Source organism: Calliphora vicina, chromosome 1, assembly GCF_958450345.1.
Source record: "Calliphora vicina chromosome 1, idCalVici1.1, whole genome shotgun sequence".
Lineage (NCBI taxonomy): Eukaryota > Metazoa > Arthropoda > Insecta > Diptera > Calliphoridae > Calliphora > Calliphora vicina.
In genome coordinates, this window is record NC_088780.1 from 35,974,144 (window position 1) to 35,991,393 (window position 17,250).

Here is a 17,250-nt window from a genome sequence, read left to right on the forward strand (position 1 = left end):
AAACTGGAAGAGGTATTGACATAATTTTTTCATATTTTTATTCCCTATTTTGATCTCAATAAATCCCAATGTGATGATCAAAAAATTCTGAAATTTGTTTAACAAAATTTTTAAAAATTTGAAAATGGAGATTTGAAACAGCCGTTAAAAAAAATAATTTTTTTTGGCCATACCTGCGAATAGGTTAACGGTATCCTACGAAGACAAAAACTCATACAGAAGTAAATACGGACATATTTTAAATAAAAATTAGCTTTTATTTTAATTTTTCTCGAAATATGTTAATTTTTTTCCTAAATTTTTTGTTCAAGTGGCCTGAAACACGTTAATGGTCTGGCGAATTTGTAATAACTTTAACATTTTTTAACCAAATTTTGTCATTTATATCTCATTACAACGATAATTACGTACACATTTCGATTATTTTGCATTCAATTGCAAAAGTATTTATTTAGTAGCAAAATTTTTAAAATATCTGAAAAATTTGCATTTTTCCTCAATTTTGGCGATAATACAGTTTTTGGGTCATTTTGACCCAAAGGAGATGCAGGGTTAACTTCCAAAAAATTTTTTTTAATGTAATATTCATTAATATAAATAAATCTATACATTTCTAGAAAACAATGCAGAAATTTAACGAGTTTCACCTATTTATTCCATATAAATAGTATAATTTTGCATATATCTGAACTTTGACCTCGATGCGCGTCCAGAAATCGTTGACCGATTTGGCTCAAATTTTCAGCACTTAACTTTTAGGCATAGTGTCACAATATTCCACCCGGCACTCTTCAAAATTTTAACAAAAAATTTTTTCCATACAACTGATTGTCACTCTAATACATATGTTGTTAGTCTAATGAAGGAAAACTGGAGAAAATCGGAAAATATTTGGATACGCTGTTATCAAAAAACTGGAGTAGGCTGGGTAAAACTGTTGAAAATTTAATTTTCAAATGCGAATATATCCTAAGCTATAAGAGGTAATTGATAGCTACGACTAGGTATTTTGTAGCACTCGATGAAAAGATTCTATATCTGTAAGTTTTTTGAAATCGGAACTCAAACGAAGAATTAGGATCGTTTTAAAAATGTAACATACCCGAGATGTCCTACTTTGAGGACCCTTGGTCGCGCCCCTGGTGGGCCCATGAGGTCCACATTCAGAACTTAAACTCAACAGCACTTCTTCTTTGCGCATGTGAAATTTCATTTAAACCAATCTAATCATTTAGAAGTTACAGATTTATTTCCCTCTTTTTTTTCTATACCACTGTGTGTCGCTTACGATAAAATTCGTTTACTGTAAAATGTAAACATTGACTTACGATAAAATCTTACCCTCTATAGTTTTGAAGTTATTAACAATTTTGATATTCTGAGAACGCTAAAACATGAGTCGGTCCATAAAATTTTAATTTTTGCAATAAAAAAAAAAATTTGAAAATGTCGCTTACGATAATTTGGCGCTAAGGGCTCGATATGTATGTAAATTTTTTTCGACTCACTTTTGAAATTGTAGTTATTCAATTGACTGTACTGGAATTTATCCAGAGAATATTGTGGGAAGTAAGTTAGTCATATTTCGACTTGTTGAAATTACGATTTTGTAACATTAATGCCTTCCATAAACTTTGTTTAAATTTAAACATATCTAAGTAAAATTGATTTCAGCGGTGATTTGCATGCTAATGAAGACTAAAATTCCCTAATTAGGATACCGAAATAAGCGGAAAAGCTTTTTTGTTAACATTTACAGTTGTCATAATATTCTCCAGACCTGTACTACAGCCTTACATCACACATACAATGTTTATTAGACCGGCTCCAGCTGAATTTTACTTCGGTTTTATACCCTTCACCTTCGAGAGAAGGATATATATGAGTTTGTCATTCCGTTTGTAATTTCCACAATATAATTTTCCGACCCTATAAAGTATATATATTCTGGATCCTTATAGATAGCGGTGTCCCTTAAGCCATGTCCGTCTGTTTGTCTGTCTGTTGAAATCAATTTTCTGAAGACCCCAGATATCTTCGGGATCCAAATCTTCAATAATTCTTTCAGACATGCTTTCGAGAAGTTTGCTATTTCAAATGGCTGAGATATGAGGAAAAAACCAGGACAACCTCGAACTTTTCAACGACGTATATAAGACCATAGTAAGTTGGACCTACAATGGGTCAAAATCGGAAAAATTATTTTTTAACCCGAATTTTTTTTCACCAAAAAAAAAAATTGGAAAATTTAAAAAAAAAAATTTAAAATAACAATTAGAAAAAAAAACAACTTTGAAAAAAAAATTAATTTTGTTTACCTAAAAATATTTAAAATTTGTAATTTGAGGTATAATTTGCAATATCATGTGAATAAACAATTACTGTTACCATATTATTGTTAAATAACTTGTACTCATGTTGAAATGATTGCGGTAATCATGTACAACTTTAGTTTTTCTCTGGGTGCTAATAATAAAGCTCTACAACCAGGATAATGAGCGGATATTTGTTTGTTTGTTTTAAGTTGAGATTGAGCCGGTCTAATGTCCATGTTTGTTTGTAACCCAGATACACCACAAAAATTTGTTCAATCCCATGCTCAACAATAATTTATCAACGCGTTGCCATGGTGTCTGTCGTTTCCCCAGAATACCAATTCAATTATGATCTAAACAGGAAATATAAACAATAATAAAGATAAAAATTTGAAAAAAGACAACAAAAAATAAAACATTCTTCCATATCGTGAGGAATATACAGTTGAGTTGTTTAGCATAAAATCATAAATCATATGTAGTTTTATGATTGAGTTCTTCTTTCATTAACTAATTTCTTCTGTTCGGTTTTACTCATTGTATTTGATGAAATCCTTAAAGGATACAATTGTAATTCAATGATGTAAATTCCGAGAAAAATTAATCGTATAAACAATATAATTCTAGAGAATATCAAAGTTGATTTCTAGCTTTAGTAAGGTAATCAGCATATAAGATGTTTATGATGCTGGAATGTTTTCTATTCATATTTCACAGGAGTGCTGAAATATTCCATGAATGCACATAATTCAAACCTATGGAGTAAAAATATTTGGTAATATTACTTGTGTATATAGAATAATTTATTAAAATCGAGTAGAATTTTTTCCATTTTCATAACCTTTACCTTCGTTAGAAGGGTATATATAAGTTTGTCATTCCGTTTGTAATTTCCACAATATAATTTTCCGACCCTATAAAGTATAAATATTCTGGATACTTATAGATAGCGGAGTCGATTAAGCCATGTCCGTCTGTCTGCCCGTCTGTTGAAATCAATTTTCTGAAGACCCCAGATATCTTCGGGATCCAAATCTTCAATAATTCTGTCAGACATGCTTTCGAGAAAATTCCTATTTAAAATCAGCAAAATCGGTCGACAAATGGCTGAGATATGAGGAAAAAAACAGGACAACCTCGATTTTTGACCTATATCTGGATTACAAAGTCATTAATATAGACGATATGGATATCTAATGATAGATATTTCAAAAACCTTTGCAACGACGTAGTAAGTTGAACCTACAATGGGTCAAAATCGGAAAAAATATTTTTTAACACGAATTTTTTTTCACAAAAAAAAAAAAATTTAAAAACAAAAAATATTTTTTTTTAAAAATTAAAAAAAAAAATTTTAAAATTTAAAACAAAAAACATTTTAAAATAACAATTCGAAACAATTTTTTTTCCAAAAATAAAAAAAACAAGTTAGAACCGTATATTCGGTTTTGTCGAATCTTAAATACACTCCACCTGCATAAATATTTTTTAGGTTGATATATATGGGAGCTATAACCAATTTTTGGCCGATCATCATATAATTAGGTATAGCGATTTTGGTATATATGGAGATTATTTATGCCGAAAGTGATTTTCGGAAGTGAACTTTATATGGGGGCTATGGTCAAATATGGCCCGATCCACAACAAATTTAGTGTTGTGATTTCTTTTAGCACGAAACTTATTTTGCCTTCAGAATTGCAGTATCCATTGCAATTCTGAAGGCATTTATAGACCATAGAACCATATTTCGGGAAGAAATTTGTGTGGGGGCTATGAAAAATCATGAACCGATTCTTATAATTTTCACCAGAGTTAGTCGGTTTACACGGAATGACAAACTTATATATACTCTCATTCACCACTTGTGGTGTCTTTTGATCGGAATGTATTTGCACCAAGATAAATCCTATTGGATAGTAATTCATTCACAATTTTTCAACAAGATCGGTCAATAACTCTCTGAGTTAGAGGTGGTCAAAATTTAACACTTTGGCCAAACATTTGTTTTTTCTCATCCATGTAACTTATTATTACCTATTGTTCTTAGCGAAATGCGTCCCAAATAGTTTAGATAGCTATATCTTAAATCTTTCTTTTTTTTCAAAAATCAAAAACTTTGTTGACCTTTTTTTCAAAATGGGCCATTTTGTCTTGAGATACAAAACACTTATTTTGATATATATCACAATCGCATCCCACTAAGTGACTTAAAAAGTCTTCAAGGAAAAGATCTAAGCATTGAGAGAAAAAAGGTCATATAATAGTATATCTGTCTTACTTGTTATAAACTACACCACCATAGTGGGGAAGGTATTATGCGTATGAGCTGATGTTAGTCTAATACCCACCTCCAAGTATACCGATTAACTCAGAATCACTTTCGGAGTCAATTAAACGACGTCCGTCCGTCTGGTTGGTTAGCTGGCTGGCAGTCCATGTAAACCTTGTGTGCAAAGTACAGGTCGGAATTTTGAATATATTTCGATAAAATTGGGTACATACAATTTCGGCTCAAGGCGAAGCCTATTGAAACTGAATGAAATCGGTCCATTATTTTACCTAGCCCTCATACAAATGTCCTCGCGAAATTGGACTTTATCTGTCATAAATTTTTAATTCAAATAGGCATCTTTACAAATTTCACTCCAAATAAGTTTTCTATATAATAAGGCCCGCTTCGAAAATCACTTCAAGGAGCATAAATCTTCTAAAAATGTAGTTGTACACATAAAATTCAACACAAATAACTTTTATTCTTATAGACATAAATAACATGACCTAATTTTATGGTGACCGGTCAATAATTAGTCATAGCTCCCTATAAGGCCCTCTTCCGAAAATCATTCATGAAAATAAATTATTTAAATTTTAAAAGAAAAATTATTTTGCTCATTTACTTAGTGTAGGGTATTATATAATCGGGCTTGACCGACCATACTTTCTTATTTGTTTTTTTTTTTAAATATCGCTAGTCGAAAATTAAAATAAAATGTGCAACCTTTAACCGTTATCCCATTTGACTCGAATTATCAGCATTAGGTTTTTAGATGACGTAGACAAATGTTAGACCTTGGGAACATTGAATATCCAAAAAGTCCTAAACAAGAACCATCCCAATGACCATATTTTTCTAATATGTTTCATCATAATATGATTCTACTTAACCATAATTTTGTTGTAGTTATTTGTTTATTGTCAATCATAATACATACAATCATGTGTAATCATATAATGCTACTACATAACAAAAGCTCAACAATAATATAATTGTTTCCAATCATATTATGATTTAAGATCAACTTGAATATGTTTAGAAAAACATGACAATATCATATTATAGTTGTGCACAATAAAATTATGGTTGAAGCCAATCATATTATGATTCAAACTCTATTGTATAAGAATCATAATATGATTATTTTAAACCCATTAGATCAAATTACCATATTGTGGTTATAGTAACATGACCATATTATTAAGGAATTATTATAAATCTAACAATATTTTATCATAGATATCATAATTTATTGGTAGTTAGAATTTTAACAAACAAAATCAAAATCAATCATATAGCGAGAATCATGTGATTATATAATAGAAACTAACAAATTATTGGTGAAACCAAGTTATTATTGAAATACGATGTATTTGACAAACATTTATGATTCCATAGAACATAGTATAATAGCGGCTACCATATATTTTCTCTGCATGAAATGTATAAAATATAAAGTCTTATTACTTTGTTTTTTAATTGTTTAGCCTTTAATCTATTAAAGTTTTCTATTTGTATTTCTTGTCAACTGCTTGCAGGATGAAATCGAATGCCGTTGCGAGGGTGAAGCTTTAACTAGAGTGCCACAAACTCTAACCATACCCCTACAACGATTAACTATTGCTTCGGCGGGTTTGCCGCGTTTACGCAATACTGGTCTAAAGGTCTATAATGCTTCACTGCTGGACATGTAAGTTTGCATAAAAAGCACTCATCCTATTAATAGTTGCTTTAATGTGTAGAAAACTATAAAAACTTTATATTAAATATAAATTTTACTATTTTTTATTACTTATAGAGTACTGACTGACCTCAAATACCTTGAGACCATACAAGATGGTGCATTTGCCAGTTTAAAATTATTGCGTACCATGTAAGTTCAATATTGATACCATCATCATCATCATAATCATTGTCATGTATACAACTAGATAACTATGATTACCATCATTATAGTCAATAGGGTCATCATAAAAATCATTGTCATTAACCATTGTGGTTGGTTGTCATTATCAGACTTTGTAGTTTCACACTGTGACTTTAGGTTTAAAGGAATACTATATATTTATTAAGTACAATGTAAATAAGGTTACGAATATAATAATAATTTTGCAGATTTGTAATTTAAATTGTTTAAAATTGCAAAAAATATATCAATATTACACTGTGTTATAACGAAAAATTACTTTTCACAATTCCACTATATTATTGGAATTAATGAAATACCCTTGAAATTTGAACTAGATAGGTTTTAAAGTTTTTTTTCTAGAAATCCATTTCTTATCGAAAAATACTTCAAAGGCTTTTGTTAATTGTGCCTCATTAAAAACAAGTGTATATTAGGCCGACTCACAGAAAAAAAATTGATTTTGTTACCCCTCTCAAAATAAACCTTGGTTTGTTTTAGGATTGCCTCCCAAAATACTTTGGGTCTAGTGATAACCCTTCGTTTTTTTACAATATTGTTACGAAGTTGTATTTGAATTCAAATATATCGGTTTTAAGAGCTGGTTTAAAGTTGCATCATGTTTCTCAACCTTTCTTTTTCTGGAGACTTCTAACTGTGGACATTGTTGTTTGACGGCCGATTAACAGCAGTTAACATAACTGTGAACATTATTAACATAGCTGTGCAAATAGAGATGAGCGATCCCGTGATTTTTAAAGAATGTCGTTCTCAGTGAACGTGATTTATAAATCACTGTTCTTTTAAACAGTGATCGTGATCACGCTTTGTCTATTTTAAGAAAAATACATTATACACTGTTTTGTAGATATAGCTATGTAGCGGATTGTCATGCATTTAAGTATAAAAAAATATGCAGTAACTGTTACCAGTGAATGTGATTTTTTAAAAACGTTACCAGTGAATATTGAAAAATATAAAAGAACGACTTAAATGTACCTGTTATTTGCTATATTCAGTAACTGTTGCTACCAGTGATTTATCGCTCATCTCTATGTGCAACATACAGCATTGAATAAAAGCTTTGAGTTGAGCATTCCTTGTAAGTATGGCAACACTTAATGTTTAAGCTGCTAACATTAGCATTGAAGCTGCCAAAAGCTCTAGAATTCGAACATTCTAGTTTTCTCCGTCAAGATTATTGTAGAAGCTACTCGAAGGAAGAGGTCGCTGCATTTAAATGGTGGCTACGGTTGCAGTCGTTTGTCAGTTTATCATAGGTGCTGTTAGAGTTAACATCAACTGTATGCTTGTACATTATAAAGTGTAATTTAAGTGTGGTATGTGTATTAAAACACATTATCTCTTATAACTTAAACTGTTGTTGTGAAAATTTGAATAAATAAAGAGTTGTTACAATTTTAAATTACTAAACGGCTTGTATTTGCAATCAAAAGTGACCGGTTTATTTAAATGAAATAAACCACCAAAACACATTTTGAAATTTGTTATGAGGAATCCCCCAATTTTCAAAAAAGTGTTGAAAAATCCCAAAAATTGGATTTTATAAGTTTTTTGGCTATAATATCTATATCAGAGGCAAGGTTATCTGAACCCTCTACAAAACTGTTAACAACATATTTAGGCATCTAAAATTGGTTAAGATATTTTGATATCGACTATGCGATTTGATAATTTTAGCATTAAAATTTAGTTTCAAGGAGAATTTTTTGTTTTAAAAGAAAGGGACTTTTAAGATAAAATATTGAAATCTGGGTGCATAAGTTAAGGGTTGGCTTCCATTTTTGTGCTGCTATTATAAATACTAGACTTCATGTTATATTTTTCATTAAAATCGGCCCAAAAATATATAACATTTCGCTTACTTTCCATTAGGAATTCCAAATATTGAAAAATTTTACTTTTTCGCCAAAATATGGCCAAATAATTGGTTTTTCTCGAAAAATGCTAAATTTACATCGCAGATACGGATAAACTATTGGAGATATTTTCATAAATTTTCCATATTTTTATTCCCTATTATATTCTCAAGAAATCTCAAATGAGATGATCTAAAAATTCTGAAATTTGTTTAACAAAATTTTTAAAAATTTAAAAATGGTGTTTTTAAATTGCCATATAAACCTCCGACTAGGTTAACGGTATCCTACGAAGACAAAAACTCATATACAGGTAAATATGGATATATTTTAAGTAAAAATAAACTTTTATTTTAATATTTCTCAAAATATTTTAATTTTGTTCATAAATTTCTTGATCTAGTGGCCTGAGATACGTTAATGGCCTGGGGAAGTTTTAATAACTTCAACATTTTGTGACCAATTTTTGTCCTTTATATCTCACTAGCTGACCGCCCCGGCTTCGCCCGGTAGCATTTACTAATGTTAGTTCTTCAAGTTTCTCCAACCCAAATAAACCTGTATGTTCTTTTTTATTTACAAATAAATATCTAAATTAGGGAGTTTTTTTCGAATAAAAATAAATCAGCCAAATTGCTACAGCCGTTTTTACGTGTTGCCATTACATACATGGACCATTTCATTTTGATATATATAGATTAGAACGACAATTGCTTACACACTTCTATACTTTTAAATTAAATTGCAAAAGTAATATTTTAATTTCAAAATTTTTACAAAAACTGAAAAAATTGTATTTGTTTACAATGCATCTCAAAACTTTAGAGGTCTTGCGACATCTCTTAACCCCAACCGATTTACGTAGAATTTTTTCAGGATGATTTTTTTTACCAAAACTCACCAAACTGGGGGGTGAGACCATCCTTATCTATAATAGTCAAGTATTTATGGCCGATAAATATCATATTTATGGCCGATAGTAATACATATGCCAAATTTGATCGAAACAGCTTTAAAATTGCGACCTGTAATTTTCATATAAATTTCATCGACAGTCAGCCAGACGGACGGACGGATGGACAGCATTAAATAGAGAAGTTGATTCTGAATCGATTGGTGTCTATATTATGGGTATCACACTAATATTTCTGAGTGTTGCAAACATCAGCATCAATGCAGAATACCCTCCCCACTAAGGTGGGGATACAAAATAAATGCACTCTCAAACCATTTTTTTTAAATTCCATTCAGATGCGACATCAGAAAGTAGAAGTTTAGTTTATGCCATTCTTTAACAAATTCATACAGTTCTTATTTGAATATATAAATGTAAAGTAGATACTTTAAATTCTCCATAGCTACCTCTTAAGCATTCTCACTTATTTGTTGTATACATTATTCTTTAAAGGTATTAAGTGCTATTTATACCTTTAACATTTATTTGCTGCTACTTTTTCAGTTATGTGTATCTTATTTTTTTTTATTTTTTTATTTTGCAGCTACATCTCGCATGCTCCCAAATTGACTTACTTATCTAAGGATGTATTTGAGGGCATCTCTGATACCATTAAAATCATGTAAGTATAATGGAAAAAGTGTTCAGAAAACATGTAAAAACCGTATTATAAATAATTAAATGCCATTAAAGTTGATCAAGTTAATACAGGTATTAAGCATATTAAATTATTATGGTAAAATAACCCAACAAAAGTTACATGACATTAACATTAGATTAGAAGATTTTCAAACAGAAAAATGCTGGTTATATTTTTCTAAAGAACAACAAAATCAAAGAGAAGGAAAGTGAAATTCCTTTAATATTTATTTAATTAAAAAAAGCAACATTTATCAACATTATACTAAAAGGAAATGTTTATAAAATGTTTAGGTACTTTTAAGCTACTTCAAATTTAGCTGCGTAATTCATTTTTAATTTTAATTAATTGAATGTACTTGCTGGTGTTAAGTTGATGAGGGTAGAGGATAATAAATTTTATTAAAATAAAAAAAAGTATTAAATTGTTAATGGCATTAAAATTTAATTTTGTTTTGTTGTATAATTTAAAGGAACATTTAAATGAGCTTATTTGTATTTCAATTAGTTTTTAAAACCAAATTTAACCAAATTGTTTTAGTATTTTTTTTAATGTGACGTATGAGTATTGCAAAATTAATCAATATTAATCATACGCCTATATAATTGTTTTCTAGTGGTTTAGAAACCTATGATTTTGAAAATCGTTAGCTCGTGTATAATTGGAGATATCTTAATGAAATTTTAGATAGTTGATGATGAGGTGTTTCTAAGTTGATTTGCGTTTACATGGGCTTGTACTAGTAATGAGAGCTAGAGAGCTAGTTGCTCACCTTGGGCATATAAAATTTAAAAAAAAATCACCAAAAATTCAGTTCTTATCCGAATTTCTAAAAATTTCATACTTAAATAGAACTTGAAATACTTAAATAGAACTTTTTAATTTCTTCTGTTCTTTTTGATATGATGCCCCTACCAGCCATGTTGTATTTTGGCTAAGATTTCAAGTAATATATAAAAGTAAGTTCCATACAGTTATCAGGTTCGTGTATTCAAATTCGGAAAATAGGATATTTTTTTAAAATTTTTTCCAAAAAAGTCTTCATATTATTTCTCTTATAGAAAAAAAAAAATTTATAGCAACCCGAGGTATACATTTTGTATATGTTTCTGAAATACGTATGAAATAAAAACCAACTCATTTGAGGCAATTGAGCCTGACTGATAAAATCTGACTAATTTGAGGCAATAGAGCTCCTTTAGACCTATCCAAACTTGGAAAATTTTGAAGAAAATTTCAGGTTTATCTAAAAATTTCTACAAACGCAAAGATTATAAAATAGCTATTACTTTTGGAAGGCTATGTATATTAGCTAAATTCGCCAGAAGTTAATAAATAACGGCACAGCGCCCTTTTTTATATTCCAACCCAAATACTACACAAATAAGTTTAAGCCGAACGTGCATTACAAAAGTTTGTGTAGATCGGTCCATAATTAGTCACAGCTCCCATATAAGGGCGACTTTCGAAAATCACTTCAACTGGGATAAATCTCTTAAAAATGTTGGTATTAAAATAAAATTCAATATAAATAAGTTTTATACTTATATACAAAAGTCATGTAACCAACTTTTATATCTATCGGTCCATAATTAGTCATAGCTCCCATATAAATTTGAAAAGAAAACTAGTTTTAATCATCTTCTTCGTGTAGGGAATCATATGGTTAGGCTTGACCGACTATACTTTCTTACCAGAATTTTTACTTGAATATATTTATGAAATTGTTGAATTTTATGCTTTTTGCTGTGAAGGAAAAAATCCGAAAAATTCAGAAAAATCCCAAATACCGAAATATTCCGGAATCCCTGGATTTACATTTCTAAAATCCCAATTTCCGGGATTTGTAAACCCCAAACGCGTTTGTCATCCTTATTTTGTACTTTGAGAAGCCCAGTGTTTTAATACTGCAGCATGTATTACAAATGTGAGCATATCAAGGCGTATGATTGATTTAAATTATTTTCGTAAGACTCTTCTAAAAAAATAAGGTTAAAAATTATTGTATTTTTATTTAAAAAAAAATAATTTTAAACTGTGTAGCTGATTATTACTGCATTTGAAGTATTTTTTTCCACAAATGAAAAGCCAATACTGTTTCATAACACCGTCCGACAAATAGAAAAAAAATTCGTTAGTTAATGGAGAAAAACTGTGTTTTCTTTTTTTCATTTCGTGATCCTGTGTCCTTTTTTCAGGACTTTAAAGTTTCGAAGAAGTACATTTTTCAAAAAATATTTAAAAATATTCCTGCTATTCCAACAATGACAAATTGTATGTCAAAAGAACAAGAAGAGTTGTAAAATATCTTATATTATCTTTATTTTATCCTGTTCAAAATTGACATCCTTTGAATGTCCTTTAAAATGTTTATACTTTAATATCCTTTAAGATTGCCAATAAATTTCTTTTAAAAAATAGTGCGTTAAAGACCCAAATGTTCTATACTAAATGTCAAAATTTCATCCTTTATATATATAAAGGTCAAATTAAAATATAAAAATAAAATGTATTAGTATACAAAAAAGTTTTATTAAGAAAAGATCATGTTTATAAACTACACCACCATAGTGGGGGAGGTATAATGGGTTAGGGCTTTTGTTTGCAACACGCAAAAATATTGTCCCAACACCCACCTTAAAGTATATCAATCTGCTCTGGATCACTTTCTGAGTAGACTAAGCGATGTCCGTCCGTCTGTCCGTCCATCCATGTAAAATTTGTAATCAAACTACAGGTCGCAGATTTAAAGATAATTCGGAAAAAATTGACACAAACCTTTATATTGCCCCAAGACAAAGGCTATTGAATTTGGTTAGAATCAGCCCATTATTTATCAGCCCCCATACAATTGGGGGCTACAAATATGAGTTAAGCTCTCATAAATATCAAACCAAATTCAGCACAATTAAGTTTTATGTAAGCCGATCTCTCACGACCAAATTTCGTGACGATTGGTCAACATTATTCCATAGCTCGCATATAAGCAACATTCTCGAAAATGTCATTGATATACATAAATCTCTAAAATATGTCAGTATCCAAACAAAATTCAACACTAATATGTTTCATATATTCGCAATTCATTCCACCAAATTTTGTGACGATTGGTCCATAATTAGTCATAGCTCCCATATAAGGCCCACTACCGAAAATGTTCAAATAAGATTCAACACAAATAAGTTTCATATCAAAGGAAAACTCTTTATAATCAAATACCCGGTGTAGGGTGTCATAAGGTCGGGCTTGCCAGACTATAAAAGTCTTCTTCGTTGCTTTTCACAACGGATTTTGTTATATTTTTTTCGAATGAAATATTAAAATAAAATATAAAAAATCAAATAATTCAAATTTAAAATATTTTTTAACACTTAAGTAGTTAAGATAGAAGGATGAAATTTTGGCATGTGGTATTCAATATTTGGATCTTTAACTCAATATTCTTTTAAAAAAAAATTATTTGAAATCTAAAAGGATATTTAAGGATAAAAATTTGAAAGGACATTTTTGACATCTTTTTATCTTTACAGGATACAATAAAAATAATACGAAATATTATACAACTCTTCTTGATCATTTGACACCAAATTTGACATAGTAGGATGATCAGAAGTATTTAAAACATTTTTTTTAAAGATGTACTCCTCTGAAAATTTGAAGTCCTTTTAAAAGGAAACAGGATCACGAAATGAAAAACTGAAAACGCAGTTTTTCTCCATTTAATTTATTGTTTCAGACGTATATCATCCGTTTCGTGTCTACTATTGAGTGTCGTACGGTGAAATTATTCACAAAAATAAATTATTAAAATTTTAAAAGAAAAATGATTTTGGTCATTTACTTAGTGTAGGATATTAGATGGTCGGGTTTGACCGACCATACTTTCTTACTTGTATTAATTTATGCATATTTGCAAATATTTCAGCCTACGGAATTTAATACATTTACTTTTTTTACTACTATTACATATAATTTCTTTTTTGTAGGTGTCATTTTATATTATCCTCCTTCTTTTGTTCGCCGTTTTAATATCAATTTCACAACGACAGTTAATCAGGATAATAACAATATTTATTTACAATGCAAATATGCATATATTAATGTTTAAATATATTAGTATGGCCGCTTTATGTTGCCAACTAAAATGAATATTAATTTTAGACTTCTTACATCAGGATCCATCGGAAGGCAGTCGAAGTTGAAATTCATGTTTTCAATGATGTTACCAAAGTTATAACGCTACTTGTAAATTCTCTAAACGTTATTCGATTTTGCTTAAATTTTCAGCATTTCATATTTAGATGAGAGCATTGAATATCGCAAAATAAGGTCCAGCCTAATATGTATGCATGTACAAACATGATTACAGTTTAAATAAACTTTAATATCATGCTAGATTTCGTTTAATGTAAAAAGTTTCTGCAAAACTGTTGGAACCACAGGAATTTGTCCATTGTAAATGATAATTATAAGTTTTTTGTTTGAGCGATAACAATAAATTTAACATAGTTGACCCCTGCTCTTTAACAAGATATTTTAAAATAGAATTATGCTAGCTCTTATATACATTTTACTTTCTGTCCATGTTTAATAGGAAGACACAACAAACAAAGTTCTCCTTACCAGTTTGTTGCTTTAATAGATTTACACTAAACTAAGTTCTCATCAGAGTTCAATGTTAAAATTGTATCTTGAAGTCATCTGAGTGTTCCAAGAATATGCAGTTCAGAGCAACAAATGAATATATCTCAGTTGTTTCTCTCAGATGGTAATCCAAATGTGAACTTTGAACCTATATAAAAACCAAACAAAAGTGAATTTTGAAATTCTGGTGAATTTTAATTAGAAGAGTAATGGGTAAAAAAATATATTTTTAGTTCGAAATATTTATTTCGTCCTCTATGTTGCAACCTGAATTGGTTAACATTTTATTAACAGAAGAAATTATATTTATCCAGATTTAGCTTGAACCTTCTTTTTTTCTTACATAGAAGTGTACTTACAATATTACTCTGCATGTGTGTATGAAGTTATAGAAGTACTTGTTGATCTACTAGTTTATCATGTGTATTTTTGTACTCTTAAAATATTCGTGTAGTTGACAGGCATTGTGTAAAAACTACTTGATATGCTTTCAATGTGCATGTTTTTATTAAAAACACACTTATAAGGATATGTGTTTTTTACTTTAGCAGAAATTTCCTAACTAAGGCCCTTTACATGGAGAAAACTGTTTTGATGGTTCAACAAAATTTTGTTGATCAATAGCATTAGTTGTTTGCACCAACGAGTCACAACAATGGATAATGCTTTCAATTAATTCGATTAACAATAAATTCGGTTCGCACTGAATTAAATAGGGTTCCTAATTTCCAGAATTTTTTCCTTTTCTGGGAGGAAATTAAAAAATCTTTCCCAGGAATTTCTTAATACTAAATTAAGCCAAAAACTAGTGAATTTTTTCTTACAATTTTACAGTGCACTAGGTTAAATGACTACTTTTTCTGTGCAAAATTAATAACGACTTCAAAATCATGGTATTCAAACCAAAACCTTAAATAAATTCTTTAAGGTTTTGGTTTAGGTTTTTTAAGTAAGAATAATTCTATTAAAAACAAGTAAGAGTGATATATTCGGCTATGCCGAATCTTATATACCCTTCACCTTTGTTGTGGATGCATTATTATTTTTTATAATTAGTATACATGTATGTACAGTGAATGTCACTTAAAATCGTACACCATCGAGTCAAATTTTACTCATTAGTTTTAGAAAGTTGATGTTTTGGAAATATTTTAAAATGCTATTTTTATATTGTGTGTGCTATTACCTATCAGAACATTGGGTATAATTTTAATTTCTCTTATCCACAAATACAAAAATTGGGTAAGACTGTCAGTGCCCAGAATATCAACGCTTCATTTAAAATCGTAAAGGCACTAAAAAATAGCAAATGATACCATACAAAGTATTAGGATTATTTATTATAAACATTTTTTTTAATTTTTAAAGTTTTAATTATAATTTAATATAATTGTACGAATTTAAGTGAAATATTAATTTTGTGATGTTCTTTAATTTTCATCAATATTTTTTTTAACGAATTGAGGTTTTGTTAACTTTTTTGTTGAAATACATATTTTTTGTTCCAATTAATAAAATGACTTTTTATATAATCACCTATTATTGCCTGTATAATTTTATAATATTTAAAAAAAAAATATGTTGTACGATTTTGATTGACACTCACTGTACATTGCCCACTTTCAGCGTACAGCATCATAAATTTATCAAGAATACAAAAAACAACAACAACGCCAAACGAAACAAAACAAAACACCAAAAGAAAAAACAAAATACGCAAGGCAATAAAACCAGCACACATCCAAACATACGTTTAATTGTATAAAAAACAACAACAACGCCAAAAGAAACAAAATACGCAAAGCATGCACATCCAAACATACGTTTAGTTGTATAAAAAACAACAACAACGCCAAAAGAAACAAAACATAAAAAAAACAAAATACGCAAAAGCATGCACATCCAAACATACGTTTTGTTGCTTTTTTGTCAAAGCATGCAATACATTGTGTTTTTTGATGAAATTTTCAGAGGTTGTCTCGGATTTTTGCTCATATCTCCGTTATTTATGGACGGATTTTGCTGATTTCTCGAAAGTATGTCTGACAGAATTGTTGAAGATTTGGATCCCGGAGATATCTGGGGCCTTCAGAAAATTGATTTCAACAGACAGACGGACAGACAGACAGACATGGCTTAATCGACTCCGCTATCTATAAGGATCCAGAATATATATACTATATTGTGGAATATATAAATTATATTGTGGAAATTACAAACGGAATGACAAACTTATATATACCTTTCTCACGAAGGTGAAGGGTATAAAAATGGAATTTAACCCACTATCGACCAAAAATTAACCATTTTGCAATCACTAATGCAAATTTAATACATTAATTTATTTTAATTATACTAAAACTTTTAGTAATTGCTTAAATCTAATTCATTTTGTAAATTTAAAACAAAAAGGTCCTCTTCACTTTCATTAATTTCATCGTCTTGGTGGCTAAAGTGAAATTCTTCCATGGGTTCACTGCAACATAACAGTTGAATTACTTCTGGTAGAAGTGTGGAACGTTTCCGGTTTTGTAAGCGCCTATCTAACAAAGATGTGGAAATTAATGGATCTGAGGTACAGCTTAATATTAATATTAATTCGGAGCTTAAAAAATATGTCTTCTCCGCTTCC

At 29.5% G+C, this 17,250-nt stretch overlaps 1 protein-coding gene across 1 annotated transcript in view; it reads left to right on the forward strand.

Annotated features, from left to right (window-relative positions):
* Lgr1 (Leucine-rich repeat-containing G protein-coupled receptor 1) overlaps positions 1-17,250 on the forward strand; it is a 63,535-nt gene that overhangs the window by 16,954 nt on the left and 29,331 nt on the right. The window contains exons 2-4 of the mRNA XM_065508475.1: positions 6,132-6,283; positions 6,392-6,466; positions 9,879-9,956. Coding sequence (XP_065364547.1) covers positions 6,132-6,283; positions 6,392-6,466; positions 9,879-9,956 — 305 coding nt within the window. The remainder of the gene's footprint in view (positions 1-6,131; positions 6,284-6,391; positions 6,467-9,878; positions 9,957-17,250) is intronic.